Source organism: Nanorana parkeri, unplaced genomic scaffold (genome assembly GCF_000935625.1).
Source record: "Nanorana parkeri isolate BGI_ZX_2015 unplaced genomic scaffold, ASM93562v1 scaffold1222, whole genome shotgun sequence".
NCBI classification, from domain to species: domain Eukaryota; kingdom Metazoa; phylum Chordata; class Amphibia; order Anura; family Dicroglossidae; genus Nanorana; species Nanorana parkeri.
Window position 1 is genome coordinate 167,323 of NW_017307490.1, and position 16,265 is coordinate 183,587.

At 44.9% G+C, this 16,265-nt stretch overlaps 1 protein-coding gene across 1 annotated transcript in view; it reads right to left on the bottom strand.

Moving 5' to 3' along the window:
• The window catches only part of SIDT2 (SID1 transmembrane family member 2), a 45,185-nt gene extending 29,624 nt beyond the window's left edge, over positions 1-15,561 (bottom strand). The window contains 6 exon segments of the mRNA XM_018568635.1: positions 2,202-2,303; positions 6,109-6,154; positions 6,245-6,409; positions 6,691-6,812; positions 10,009-10,301; positions 15,521-15,561. Of these exon segments, the coding sequence (XP_018424137.1) occupies positions 2,202-2,303; positions 6,109-6,154; positions 6,245-6,409; positions 6,691-6,812; positions 10,009-10,182 (609 nt within the window). The 5' untranslated portion in view covers positions 10,183-10,301; positions 15,521-15,561.
• Between the last annotated feature and the right edge of the window lie 704 nt (positions 15,562-16,265).

Here is a 16,265-nt window from a genome sequence, read left to right on the forward strand (position 1 = left end):
GAAAGTGTGTTTTGGGTTTTTTTGGGGGGGGGGGGGGGGGGGGGAGGACTGGCGATGGATAAGGGAGTTGGGCATATGTGGGAAAGTTGGGAGAAGGCCTGCTGCCAAAAATCAGCATTACTATCAGAGTACATTTTTTACTTTAAAAAGGAACCCCTTATATTTAACCATTGCCTTACTGCCTTTGTGCCAGCTACTCTCTGGTGTCTAACCTCCCCTTTAGTGCCACTCCTTCCAATGTGCCACAAAGTCACCAGCAAGTACCGCCAGCATCTGCATTCTCTATGATGCTACTGTCGCCTATCTCCGTAGTGCTTAACAATGTCATATAACAAAGCGCTTCAGTTAAAATGTATGTAAATCCTAATAATAAGCGTGTCCAATTTGCTCCATTTTGGTCTGTTAAATATACCATCGAAAGCATTTTGTTAGATTTGTTTAATAATTGGAAAAAATACCTAATTGACCCTGACAAATTCAGAGCTGTTGTGTGCCCTCTGCACACTTGCTGTGTTATCTCTGTTGAGCCCTCCTAGATCCTATCTCGGACTACAGAATTATTTACCTTTATGTTGCAGAAATCTGAGAGTGGAAGTAGCGGGGTAGCTTAGCAAAAGACACTGGGCAGGGCTGACACCACTCAGTCCACAAAAATGCTGAGAGATACCAACCCACAAAAGGGCTTAAGACCGGAGTGCATTTATGGCACATCAACAGGTATTTTGCTGTACTTGCAGGATCTTTAAGGGTTAAAACACAGGGAAGAGTGCATGCACTGCAGAGATTTTGTTTTGCCTTGACATATGCTTTAAGACAAATGTAATCACCAGCAAGCCTCAGTTATTTGACGCTGTGCTAGGACTCGGGAATGTGTGAAAAGTCAAGTAGTTGAAAGAGCGTGGGCTGTCAAAGGTACAGTAAATACTAATTAAGGTGATTAAAGCTAAACTGGGTTAAATATAAAGCAGAATCACTTTTTAACACTGCACATTCAGATTCTTGCATCTACTCAGTTATGACTAGTTCTCTTTAAAAGAAACTTATGGCAACAGAAATACAAAGATTACCACTGCCAACGTGTGACACTGAACCTACGACTTTTGTACTTTCTGACTCCAAGGACAAGTAGGAAGCAAATAAAGTCAGAAGTTTGTTTCTGTATACTTGTTCTGGAAAGTACTGAACCTCAGAATTAGCAGGGCAGCTAAGCATCTAGCATTTCCAAAAGGTGGTCAACAATGGCAGCTTTCTGGTAGTGTGAAGCTCCTGAGTTCCCTGCAGCTCTTAGAGTTATCACCAGGAGTGTCCCTAGCATTACTACTGACTGTGGTGACTGGTGGTCATGTTCGGGGGGAAGAAGCGGAGGTTGTCCTGGTAGTGGATCGCTCACAGCTCACAGCTCACCGATGTCCCTGGTTGCCAGGAGCTGGGCAGGATGCCGACCAAAGCGTCCTAAGTTGCCAAGAGCTGGGAGGGGAGATGTGTAAGGCCCTGCATGGCTCTTAGCAACCTAGGACGCTCTGGCCCGAAAGCCCCCCATACATGACCCAAAGAGAAGCTGCCCTAGGCAACATCCTTTAGGCTGTCTCACTATATGGACAAGCCTGGATATCACACACTTTACAGTCTGACCCTACAATCTCTGTACCATCAACTTTAAATTTACCACAACTATGTACTATGAGGAGCTACCTAAACTATCCAATCAATCTGTATACAGACAGGCATTTGCAATACATACTTGTTGGTAGAGCTTGTATAATAAGAGTGTAATCTGTTTGGTGAGCTTTAGTGGTTCCTCTCTCTGACCTTAACATCACTGTAGGATAAAGTAGTGACGCGGAGGTCTCCAGGAGGAATAAGTGATAGCTGCGGGGGACCCAGGAGATGGACACTCCCGGGTGTGTCGATTTAGGAGATGAGACGTCATGAATGGAGAGGTGTTTGGCAGCAAGGGCACCAGGAAAGGTGACAAATCGGGATCCTCTCCTTAGAGAAATATGTAGGCGATCATTGGTGATCTCCTTCTGAAAATGCTAGTTGCCTGGCTTTAATAGTTTCTAAGTCAGTTTCTAAACCACTAACCTGGAACAAGTATGCAGCAATTAAAGTCAGAGTTTCTGATCTGCACACTTGTTCCAGGTCATTTTCCTTTCAGACCACTTTTCCTTTTTAAATGAATGATCTCAATAATGACCCACCAGAATATCCTGAATGGAGATGACAGAGCAGGGGAAGGCAGACGGAGAAGAAACCTTTACAATCACAGAGTCCACCTCCGTAGGAAACACATATTTAAAATACTGCAAAGAAACAGAAGTAAAGGGGTGAGGAACAGCAAAAAATATCAATACATATATAAAAAACATTGTTTATAAACAATAAGACTTTTACTTTATAAAAACATGACACACTGAAAGCTCTCACAATGTATACTGTATTCCTCCTTTATTCTGAGAGGGAATGGAAACATTTTATACACAAGATTTTAAAAATGATAGTTTAGCTACTGGGGTGCCACATTTCAGCATTGATTTACAGAATCTTATGTGAAATACTTCACCAGTGTTATAAAAAAAAGGCATTAGCTAAATGTGCTTAGAATATAGACTTGGCACCATTATTGTATAGACTTGGCACTATCAAGACCAGGCACCTAGAACTGAAACTTGAAAAAATAATCAATAGTGTTCTATCGAAGAATAAAACCTTGCTTGAAGGTGCTTACAGGTAATGTGAGCAACTGAAAATAAAGAAGTCTACATATTATGGGCTCAATTTATAAAGAGAAACTTGCACAGCAATTTGTCTGCTGAAACTGGATGTACATTTGTTCTGTACGAGTTACCAAGATGTTGTGAGAATGGGGCAAAATCAAATGTTTTCTCTTCTGGTCAAATTTCCTTCAAATATTATCGGTATTAGTGAATGGGGATAATGGGCAGTAGTGTCAGGGCTAGTTCACACCAGCCCCAGTGCGATCCGGCCCAATTCTGGCCGGAAAGCACTGGATCGCATCCAGTGAGGCTCACTTTGTTATGGGGCGGGATGGGGCGTGACAGTACATTGAAGTCAATGGCACCTCAGCCACACCCTCCGGCTGTAGTGCGATTGCCCGCACCGGAACGCGTGCGGATCGCACTGTGGCCGCAGGGCGTGTGGCTGCTGTGCCATTGATTCAATGCTCCAACACCTAACAACCCCTAACAAAGTGAGCTTGCCGGGATGCGATCCAGTGTGTTCCGACCAGAATCGGGCTGGAACGCACTGGGGCTGGTGTGTGCTCTAAAACCGCTATACGGAGCTGGAATCATATGGGGGGAAAAAACATCTTAATAACAAGAGATACAATGTAACAATTCTAGATAACGCTGGAGGGAATTAGCAGATACGTTTAACCATTGCTACTATGGAGATCCCCACAGTAGCACAGGGCAAATAAACATTGCAAACATGTGCCTAGTGTAAAAAGCTTTAGGTCCCTTTCACATGGGCGGTCCAATCAGCTCCACCTATAGTTTTTCAACTGAGCCCAATGTTAGGCTATGGGCAGCTGGAACCCACCAGGTCTGGAAAACCACATGCAACAGAGTTCTGTTTCAGTGGATCTGATCGTGACTAAGGATGGGCTCGGGTGTGTTCGCAGCTCCACGTGCTGAGCCCGCCAGGAAGCCGACAGCGTGCAGCGCCAATCACAGGCACTGAGACATTTCCCGAGCTGCGGACCGGGAAAGCTGCGGACTGGGAAAATATCTCAGTACCCGTGATTGGCGCTGCGCGCTGTCAGCTTCCTGGCGGGCTCGGCACGTGGAGCTGCGAACAAGCCCGAGCCCATCCTTAATCGTGACAGACCAGGGGTAATCTGATATCAATTGACACATATCCGCTTACATCCGACTCCCCATAGACCCAACATGTATCCGGTAAGTTCAGTTTTTTCCTCCATTGCAAGATCTGACTACAATCAACTTTAGATTTAACAATAATATGCAATATGAGGACCGACATAATCTATACAATCAATTTGTATCCAATCAGGCAGACCCTTGCACTGCATAGTTGGTAGATCGAAAGAAGATTGTACAATCAGATTCTAACATTGGTGGCGAGTTTAACTCTTCCTTATTCTAGCCAAAGGAAATATGTGATGGCTGCAGTTTGATTTTGCAGCAGTTAGGAGGTGACTCTTCTTGCACCAGAGATCTAGATGGAATATGAATGTGGAGGAGGAATTCCATTACACTGGTGTGGTAGGACAGACTCACCACCCTTTTCTATGGAAACACAGCCGCTTCCAGTATAAAGTATACAAGACATTATTAAGATTCAATAACATTCATTCACCTGTTAAAACAACATTGTAAGCCTCAGTAAAGAAAGCTTTATCATGACTGGAAGAGCTTTGTAAAACCAATCTCTATGATGACAACACTAAACATTAAAACATACATTAAAAGGGCAACTGAAGCCAAAAGCTTTATTTTAGTTTTGGATAGAGTAGCAAGGGATTAGAACAGCTGTCAGGGTTTTTTTTCTGTCTGTGTCCCCATTAGTGAGGTTCACCCCTTTGCCATGGGGATTGTTATTACTGAAAGTGGAAGTGAATGAAAAATCACAAAATTTGAGTTGTCACCAGAACAGGACTAGATGGCATATCTTCCAATTGTAACACTAGATCTTGTGACCCTGCTGAGTAACCACCAGGGATTTCCTTCTCTTTGGAAGGATTTCCACTCTTGTGGCTATCAGGCAGGAAGTAAAGGGAAATTGCAAAAATGGGACACAGAAGGTAAAATAACCCTCCCTTACTGTATCTAAAACTAGTTTTACTTGGTTTTGGAAAGAGTAGGGCAGGGGTGGACTAATTATTATGGGATTCAGTAGCCACTCTATTCAATTGAGGAGCCTGCTTCAATTACAACAACCTACTTAGGTACCAACTGTAATTTTTAAGGAGCATTGACAACCTGGCTCCTGGGATTTGTCCAGCACTGGAAAAGCGAAATGTTAAAACCCATCAGTGTCCGTTTACTAATTTGGTAAAATAAACAAATTTACCAGGGGTTGGTCTCCAGAAAGCAGGGATCTCTGCATCACAAAACAGTTTTGCTTCTAGTGTACGTTTAGATGTCGGAGTATGTTTAGAGTTCTACACTGCTGGGGAGATTCCCCTTCACTTCCAGTCCCAGAAACACAACAGGAAGGGAGGAAATCTCTACAAAGTCAGGGGGGATTCCCCTCTAAGACAGTTGTCACTGATACAGGTGTCCCCACTGTAAGATTTCTTCTCACCTTGTGTTCTGATGACATCTCAAAAATGTTGGATTTATGATCAACTGGAGACAATGATCACCTGGACAAATAGAGGGGGTGAATCTCCCCAGCAGGAACATAAAGACAGAGATCCTAACCACTCCCCACTCATTCCAAAACAAAACAAAAATGGCTTTATATACACAGGAAAATAAAAAAATTACCCTTGCAATGGGACTGCCGCTGCACTGCAAGAGTTAAGTGCTCATTTTGTCTAGGCGACTTGAATAAAAACAGATTTACTTACCTGATCCTCGGACCTGCCAGCTCCGGCATTCCATAGCCGGAGAGGAGCAGGAGAGAGGCGAGTGTCGGCTGCTGCAGGACTGAGGATCCGGTAAGTAAATCTGCTTTATCTGAACCCCTTAGACAAAACGAGCACTTAACCCTTGCAGTGCGGGGGAAGCCCCACTGCAAGGGCAACTTTTTGATTTTCCTGGAGTTCTCCTTCAAAGAGGACTGATTATGAGGGTAGTTGACCTCCTCAATGTATGCACAATGTCAAGATTCCTTTGAGGGCTATCTCCACTTTTCTTCAAAATTCCTCCAATTCAAGAAGATGATAACCACCATCATCATCAACCACAGATAGCATAGAGTGAGTGAAGTGTTAATCGTATAAATGACAACTAACATTTGCCTTTCAGACGATGTACCTTCTCACTGTGTAAAGAAGATTGCTAGTTAACGTTCATGAAAAATACACCCAACACCAACATATCCACAACTGCACACACATCATTCTTGTCTGTAGCTGAGACACAACATATACTTGCCACCTTTTACACATTATACCTGAGGCTGAGCAGGAGTTGCATTAAAACTGAACCGTTCTTTTGTCCTACAAAAACAAAGATCCCATGAAATTCACTCTGCCAGAGACAGAATATCACCATACAAACATACATTAACGGTACACATTGCTTCTCACCGCAGTACAAAATTCTCCACGTGTGTGACACGTAGAATGTATGTGGTATTTTTCTCCGAGAGGGTGGAAACATCCACGTAGAAGGACTCCGTCTCTGACTCAGCCCTGGTTGGCGGTTGGCAGAGTGTGCGTCCAACATCCCGGTACTGGTAGTTACGCTGAAATCTTAAGAAAGACGGGTACATTTTTTTATATGTTCAGAGATGAATATATAGGTCAGGAACTCCAGCTGTGGTGAAACTACAAAACCTACATTGACTTTGACTCTGGGAGTCATACCTGTGGCTGTCGGAGTCTTGCAATGCCTCATGGGATTCGTAGTTTCACCACAGCTGGAGTGCCGAGGTTGGAATATGTTAAACTTATTTTAAACATTAGCATTTAGGTACATCTTTATTAATTCCAATGTTGTGTTCAATTATAAGGACATAAACATTTTTACTTACAATCCCCTGAGGGTAAGAGGTACTTGGAATGACACAACGGCCTCCTTCTGCCGGACACCAAAGAGCAATGGTGTTCCCTTCTGATCGGACAGCACTTTAACAGACACTCTGACCCCTTCAGTCTAGGCAAGAATAAAGACAATTCATGGCACTTGATAACTGGAAAATATCCTTTACTGGGATACAGCAATAACAAACACTGACAGAGGCTCTAACCTAGTGGTGGTCAACCTACATGATATATGGGCTTCAAGTGCAGCCTGGACTGCAGACGTGCTACAGGAGATAGCCAGAGACTGACACAGGAGATGGTCAGAGACTGCAGACAAGCCCAGGAGATGGTCAGAGGCAGCCACAGGAGATGGTCAGAGGCAGCCACAGAAGATGGTCAGAGACTGCAGGCATGTCACATGAGATGGTCAGGGACTGCATATCATATAGACAATCATAAACAATTGATCCCCATAAAAGAAACTCATATGCATCCACGGGACGTTTACAGTCAAAGATCACAGCACCTCTCACTCTTCTTTGCATTTGGACCATAACCTTATATATGGCTGCTAGAGATCACTGATATCACAGACCCTTGAATGATCAATACCTCCACATCTGTGCTCCCAACAAACCCCCTAATAATCACTTGTACCACATTTGACCACCGCTGGTTGCATGTCTGCAGTCTCAGCAATTTCCATTACTGGAGATCAAAGAAAAAAAAAAAAAAAGAGAAAGGGGGTGAATAGCTCAAAAAAGCAGAACAAGTCTAGAGAATTTGGCTTCTTCATTGGTAAACACAAATACACCGGCTACTATCTGCAGGGCCCACACAGGAAGTCACAAAATGGTCACACGTGGCCCCCGGCCCACAATTTGGGCTCTAACCCATCTCCACTCTATACAGATTGAGTGGGACATTAATGCAAGATGCTGGAAAGGAGGTAAGTGAAGGTTCCCCCCAGAGACCTGTCACATAATAGTTCCCACCTCCCACCCTTCGCGTAGAAAACATCTCAACATTTCTTTTTTGTCATGATGAAGTAACTCAGTCACAATGAACCATTGAGGTTTGTGGTGCCGCATTTCACAACAAACCAATGCCAGTGTTAAACTCTATTATATATGTTGGCGAGCAAGCTGAGCAGGAAGAACAATTCTAAAATACCAAACACACCCTTCTACCCATCTGCTTTCCATTGTTATAGAAACACTATGGGATTGATTTATTAAAGGTGGAAAACATGGTCAATGTACAAGGAGTTTGCACTTAGCTCAGTGAATGTGGTGCAAATTCACTCTGCAAAGAACGACCAATCCCATCCAAGAAAGATTAAACATAAGGAATTCTGTCTGTGAAGGTTCTCATTCATCAAGGTCATGGTATATCTGTAAGAAATAAGTCAAGGCCACTGGACTAAAAAAAATACAGCATGTCCAGTTGCCTTGACTTATTTTTTACAGATAAAAGGAATTTTGCTTTTGCAGGATTGGATGATTGAAGTCAGCAGAGCTTCACCACATTCACTACACTAGGCCCCCATTCACATGTGAGCAGAGCAGGTTTTAGGCAATTTTGAAGCGTTTCTGCACATTTCTGCGTGCTCGTTTTATGCATTTTGAAGCTTCAGGTTTTTTTGTTTTGGCCAATGGAAAGCAGTATCGTGTATGACATCATCGTCCTTACAGCTGCTTCCTTTTCTGCGTGGCATGTTGTGCTCTCAGAGCTCTTGAGTCATGTCTGCACCGCAGCGTCTGCCACATTGTTGTTAGTGGCAGAAGAGTAAAAGGGAAGAGGGGTTGTAAATGTTGCTGTGGGCGCTCATCGTGCAGATAAAAACATCCACATTGAACAAAAACAATACAGAGTCCTCCATCTTCTTTTCCTGGGCAAGATTGCAAGGAGGGAGGAGACCAGTTGGTAGGCACAAAAACAGTTGTGTAGTGTGTGTGCTCAGGCTGTGTTCAGGCGCCTCCATTGAAGCCTTTCTCAACCAGGGTGCTGTGGACCCAGGGGTCCATTCTGGCCTTGTCAGGGGTTCCTTCTAATTTTTATCAATCAGGGAGACTCTGATGTAAAGGACATGTGCCTTTGCAATATCATCTTCGCACACCGTAGAGTTACAGGTGATGGAACAACAGGTTGATGAAACCCCAGTATATATTCTAGAAGATATGTTGTCCGCATACCAATCTTCTTCAGAATGACATCTTCATTCGTATTCCTTTAGCATGACATGTGAATGCAACGTTTCAGAGCCTCAAAGGACCCCTTCGTCTGGCAAAATGTCCTGACACTTAAACACCCACTGTGAAAAATGTCAACCAATTTTGTGACAACAGAAGCTATTCACAGACCTGCGCTGCCTTTCAATGTGAAATAAAAGTATAATTCACTTACAGAATTGTGAGATACAAAATCGTTCTTCCATTCCCCTACACATACCAATAAATCCAGACCCCCTGTTGTAGATCACAGATACCGGCAAGCCGTACATGCAATCTACAGACAGACATTACCGGCTATTAAAGATAGTTTGTGCTATTTGCTGGGCAGAAAGCCATACAGAACTAAGGGCTACTAGAAGCATTGGGGTTGCGCTGGCCACATTTCCCAGAGCAGTCCCATTGCACAGACAAGGTCATTAGCCTTGCTTGGATGGGCTCCATTCACAGCACCGCATTGCATTGGAGTGTGCTGAACAACATATGGCATGTTGTACTTTTTTTCAGTGCAACGGGGTACAACCGCATCACATCTTGCGTTGCCTACTGATCTTTATGACATGTCACTCTTGACATTTCAATAACCATTGTGCCTCTCATTGCACACCAGCAGCAATGCGTTCAGCCCGGCTTGCGGGTCTTTTACGGGCTGTAAAACTAAAAATCGTCTGGTCAAACGTGCTAGCAGCATTGTACTTTGTTAGCCATTGATAGCAGTAGGGGAGTAAAAACATGTAGGCCTTACCTGTCATTGGATGACCAAAATAATTTAGTGGTGTAAGTTTTCGAGAACGCTCAGGGTTGTTCATCGCACCACGCCTGACAAAGAACTGCATATTCTCGAAAGTGTGCACAACAAAATACATTGAAGGGAATTCATCCAAACTGGAGCAGACAGAATCTACGAGCAGATGCCCATAGTAACCAATCAGCTTCTATCTTCAGTCTGTTCAGTTAAGCTTTGGAAATTAAAGAGAAAAGCTGATTGGTTTCCATGGACAACTGTTCCAGATTCTGTCTGCTCCAGTTTTGATAGATTCCCCCCTTGCGTGTTTTAATTTTCATTATAGGGTGTATCTCTAGAATACATCGTACCTTGTTTCTCAGCATGGTATGGTTGAAGGCATATATACTTTGAACGTCATTGTTCACAGAGTCATTGTATTCCTTATTGAATTCAGCGTTCGTCTGTTGGAAAATTTTGGCTGAAACCTCATCCAACCCCTCCGCAGACCACAGTAAGAGCAGACATATTCCCAGGGTGAACATCTCCAGGGAGGAGTGCAGAGATCCTGCTGTCCTGTAGACCTTCCAGCATTAGCAGTCCTTGCCACACCTTCTGCAATCAACAGGCTGCATGTCTGAGTCACCACCAGATAGCTGTGTGCCTATGAAGACATAAACACACCACATTAATATACTGTACACAGAGCATTCCTTTACAGTGCCGCTACTGGGCACACGTACTTCTCAGGGCAGCACTGGTAACTCTGGGTGCTAATACCTTCAGCACAAAGATCAAGGAAACATCGGGCACGCATTAATTTTCAATGGCACTCCAACACCCCCCACAATGCATGTGCGCTCCATAAAAATGCAAGCAGCACTATTTTTCATGCCCATTCATGTACAAGGGCTACCTAACGCAGTGCACCTAAAATACACAAACACGCATTTGATGCGGTGCACAGTGTTGTGCTGTGTAGGGGCCCCAAAGTTCTGTTGCTATAAAACTCAGCCCCCCTGCCCACTAACTTCTTCCCCTTCATCAATGTGGCATGTGGGGTGAAAAAAAAAAGCAACAACACATATGAAGCTGTCATCATACAAGAAGGAATGTCAGTTCATACATGACAGAGTTCATACATGGGTAATGAATATGGAATTCAGGAGCCAGCAGAAATTTTTTTTAAAGGAGCCAGCGCCATTGATAACTAGAGAAAACCTCAACAAGTAGATGCTGGCTGTCATTTTTTTTAGGAAGCATTGGGGACCTGGCTACTAGGATTTGTCCAGTCCTCTCATACATGACCCAGTTCATACATCAGGGATGGACAAATTAATAAGGTATTCAGGAGCCAGTCAGGAAAAAACCAGGTGCCAGCAGGACTTTTTTTTAGGAGCCAGATACATTGATTACTAGAGAAAACCTCAAAAGGTAGGTGCCAGCTGTAATGTTTTACGTAGCATTGGCGACCTGGCTCCTAGGATTTGCCCAGTCCTGTTATACATGACCCAGTTAATTGCAAGCACAGGACTGACCAGAATAAAATGCTTCCCCTATGAGTCAGTAGAACACAATCCTGTGTCTAGTCATAATGTTGCCATGTCCTCCTTGAACCATTCAATCATTACTGCAAAGTTTACTTATTTATGTGGAAAAAGCCATCAAACTTATTTTCTATTGTGCTGGAAAATGTTTTCAGTGTGACCCCAGAAGTCATTCTGGGCCCCCTAAATAGCAGAGCTAAAAATGAAGGGCACCATTATCACAAATCACAAATGACCATAACATGTTGTCAGTCACAATGTCACACCGCACAATACTAGAAGATCTTCAGTTCCGCTGTTGAGGAAGTTGTCCGCTGGATTACATCAGGCGAGGTACATCTTAGGAAATTAATACCAACATCTGCAAAACAGGACTTAGGATTCAACCAAAACGTAAGACAATTAGGGCCCATTCACCATCTATGCAACGGCTGTCATGTCTGGTTTCTGTTATAACAGGGTAGGCAACCTCGGCACTCCAGCTGTGGTGGAACTACAAGTCTCATAAGGCATTGCAAGACTCTGACATTAACAGGTATGACTCCCTAAAGCAGGGGATGCCATTTACAATGATGCCATGCATTGTGGCGAGGAGCGGTTTGGTGCAAGTTACCACAACACACAAGTGTAAGTGGGTCCTAAATGTCCAGGTAACATATCATCCAAATAATTGTTGACCAGAACATAAATACTACTCACCAAGCACCCTACAAAGATACAAGGAAGTACGCACTGCACGTCAAGCTTCAACCTTTTCGACAATCTGACTCGCTTATATTTGAAATGTAACATATCCTCATTTGGAGGAACTGTCCATCTTTATGTACCAAATTCCTCTGTCCCTTGTTCCTCCTCAATTGTCCCTCTTTGGCCTGATGTCTAGACCTCTATACAAATATAATACACTTAGAAGGTTTGATGATCAGCGATGATCCAGTGATGAACAATGACTATCAATTAGGGATGCACTGATACTTTTCGAGTACCAGTGCAGATACTTGGCATTTTCATGAGAACTACCAGGGTTGCAGAGGTTGCAGCTGGGACCTGGCTCTGGTGCTCCACCGCTGTCCTGAAATCATTAGGCCCCGTTCACATATAGCTAATTGCTGCGCGATATCGCGAGAAGTCGCCGGCCAATGCTATTCAATGGAGCTGTCTTAACTCCATGTCGCTCGTCGCTTCTACCGGACCCTTTTTCCGGCGGATTTTGCGCGATTTTGCTTTTTTCTATGGAGCCCGACGGAGAAGGTCTCGCTACCGTCGCTGGAACGTCGCCCCGAAAGTCGCGCTATCCCGGCCGCTGCAAAGGTATGTCGCTATATGTGAACGGGGTCTTAGTCTGTATTGTTCTAGAAAAAAACTGTCACATGACAATAAACACAAATGTATCAGTACTCGTACTTGTAAGTACTCGGCAAGTACCAGTACTCGTACTCGCAAAACTGGTATCGGTGCATCCCTTTATTTGCATCCCTTTATTTATATTTATAAAAACAAAATCATAGATTATAACAGAGATGTACAAATCCCAGGAGCTCCGTGTGCTCCTTACAAATGACAGCTGCCTCCTAATTTTTTTATTTTTCTCTAGTCTATTCTTGGAGCTCAAAAAGTATCGGTACATGTATTCGTACTTGTACCGAGTACTGTACTTGGTATCTGTGCAACCCTACTATCAATGGTGATAAAGTGATGAACAATGACAATCAATGGTGATCCAGTGATGAACAATGATTATCAGTGATGATCAATGATTATCTTGTGATGATCAATAATGTTCCATTGATGCTTTATACACTTTGAAAAAATAGGAATGCAAAGTAGCTCAGAAAGGTCAAATTCAGGTCAGAAAGAGGTCAAATCTGGGGATATAGCACATCAGAAATAATGTAAAATGATCGACGAATCATGTCCATCGACACCACCACTGGACACCCAAAGAAAGACCCCACCACTGGACACCCAAAGAAAGACCCCGCCACTGGACACCCAAAGAAAGACCCCGCCACTGGAAACCCAATGAAAAATAATGTTGGATGTAAACAAAGGAATAGAGAAGTCTCCGTAAAGGAGGATCAGGTGACTGCAGATTTCAGTAAATAAAATGGGCCCTTAGATAAGCGTGTGGATTTATTTTATTTTTTACTGCTAGGAATCAGTTAGAGGGGGATGGGAGGGGGTAGACATATTCCGGAGATGGGCTTAAAAAATGAATCCCTCAGTGTCCTTGCGTTTCACTAATCTACTAACTGACATATCTATCTGGATGTCGCAACACTTCTTAAAACTTAACCTTTCAAAAACTGAGCTCTTGATATTTCCTCCTGCCCGTGCACCTTCCCCCCAACATTTCCCTTGAGATTGTTAACACAACTATCCACCCCTCCTCCCATGCCAAGGTCCTAGGTGTCATCCTTGATTCGGACCTCACCTTTCTTCCCCACATCCAATCACTATCCAAATCCTGCCGCCTTCACCTTCGTAACATCTCCAAAATACGCCCCTTCCTCACCAATGACACCGCAAAATTACTCATCCACTCCCTTGTTATCTCTCGTCTTCACTATTGCAACTCCCTGCTCATTGGCCTTCCACTACACAAGCTATCCCCCCCTTCAGTCTATCATGAATGCAGCTGCCAGACTCCTTCACCTAACCAACCGCTCAGTGTCTGCAACCCCCCTCTGTCAATCCCTACACTGGCTTCCTATAGCCCAGAGGATAAAATTCTAAATATTAACAACCGCGTACAAAGCCATCCACAACTCTGGCCCCGGCTATATCTCCAACCTGGTCTCAAAGTATTACCCTAAGCGTCCTCTCCGCTCATCCCAAGACCTCCTGCTTTCCAGCTCTGTCATCAACTCCTCCCATGCTCGCCTCCAAGACTTCACTAGAGTGTCTCCCAGTTCTATGGAACTCTCTACCCCAACCTGTCCGTCTATCTCCCACACTGACTGCCTTTAGGCGATCCCTTAGGCCCCGTTCACATGTGGCGACTTATCGCGCATTTTTGCCGCGCGATATCGCGAGAAGTCGCCGGCTAATGATAGTCAATGGAGCTGTCTTAGCTCAATGTCGCTCGTCGCGGTCGCAAGTCGCTTCTACCGGACCCTTTTTTCAGCGGATCTTGCTTTTTTTCTATGGAGCCCGACGGAGAAGGTCGCGCCACCGTTGCTGGAACGTCGCCCCGAAAGTCGCGCTATCCCGGCCGCTGCAAAGGTATGTCGCTACATGTGAACGGGGCCTTAAGACTCATCTCTTCAGGGAAGCCTATCCCACCTCAACCTAACCGCTCAACCATCAAGTTCTCAAACAATCATTCCCGCGCAGCTCCCTCCTCATGTATCACTTGCCCCTCCCTTTTAGATTGTAAGCTCTCACGGGCAGGGCCCTCCTTACCATCTTGTCTTAAAATGTATTGTGACTGTAATGTCTTCCCTATATTGTAAAGCGCTGTGCAAACTATTGGCGCTATATAAATCCTGTATAATAATAATTGTATTACAGAATGGAAGAGGGTGAAAGGCAGACAGAGAGATTCAGTTCAGGCAGAGGGGGCAGTTGGCACAATATAGAGGTAAAATGTGACTAATACCCACAGCCAGAGATAATACACGGCCAGATCAGAGGATTAAAGGGCACACAGGCACCATATGGCCCATCCAATCCCACACTAATGACCCAAACCACCAGACATGGAGAGCAAGAAACAGAAGACATCTGTGTCCTCAAATATCATACTGGATCCCAGCAGATGTGTGTCATCACACATCATCACACTGACACTACAAGACAAAGATCAACACAACACTGACACCACACTCTATGACATCATCACACTGACACTGCAAGACAAAAACCAAAACAACACTGACACCCCACTCTATGACATCATCACACTGACACCCCACTCTATGACATCATTACACAGACACCCCACTCTACGACCATCACACTGACACTACAAGACAAAGACCAACACAACACTGACACCCCACCTCTGTGTTATCACAATGACACTGGCACAGGTATCCCATGTCAATATTACAATGACTCACACATAGGTATATTACTTGTCTGTGACTGTTGCTTTTTGATGGTGCAACGAACACAGCCGCCGCCACCCCCCGTTACACTCACACTTCAGCACAACACAGACACGGGGGGAGGGGGGGCATGTCATCATTAGACTACGAGACAAAGCAGCCTAGCACGGTGACCCCAGCTCGCTGTGATGATGATTGTTGTCACTCACCTTCCCCTCATCATCCCCTCGAGCATTCCCCTCCACCGCTCCGGCCAGCCGCCCCCCAGCACTGCCTCTGTGTACCTGGAAGAGCAAAGCAATGGTGGGCGGGGCCTACGGTGACATCAGTGGGCGGAGCCGCACGCTATTGGTGGAGACGCTGGTGACTGTGGGAGGACGGTGGTTGGAAATGTCAGTTCGAGACGTGACGGGATGTTTACCGACATCTCAGTGTTCACTATCCGTACACAACACCGCCTGCAACAACGTGTACACTGTCACCGCCTGACCCACGCAGCACACACAACACCACCTGCAACAACGTGTACACTGTCACCGCCTGACCCACAGAGCACACACTACACCGCCTGCAACAACGTGTGCATTGTAACCGCCTGACCCACAGAGCACACACAACACCACCTGCAACAACGTGTGCACTGTAACCGCCTGACCCACAGAGCACACCACACAACACCACCTGCAACAACGTGTACACTGTCACCGCCTGACCCACAGGGCACACTGAACACTGCCTGCAACAACATGTACACTGTCACCGCCTGACCCACAGAGCACACACAACACTGCCTGCAACAACTTGTACACTGTCACCGCCTGACCCACAGAGCACACACAACACTGCCTGCAACAACGTGTACACTGTAAACACCTGACCCACAGAGCACACACAACACCGCCTGCAACAACGTGTACACTGTCACCGCCTGACCCACAGAGCACACACAACACTGCCTGCAACAACGTGTACACTGTCACCGCCTGACCTACAGGGTTATTTCCATGTATCATATACCAAGCCTCCAAC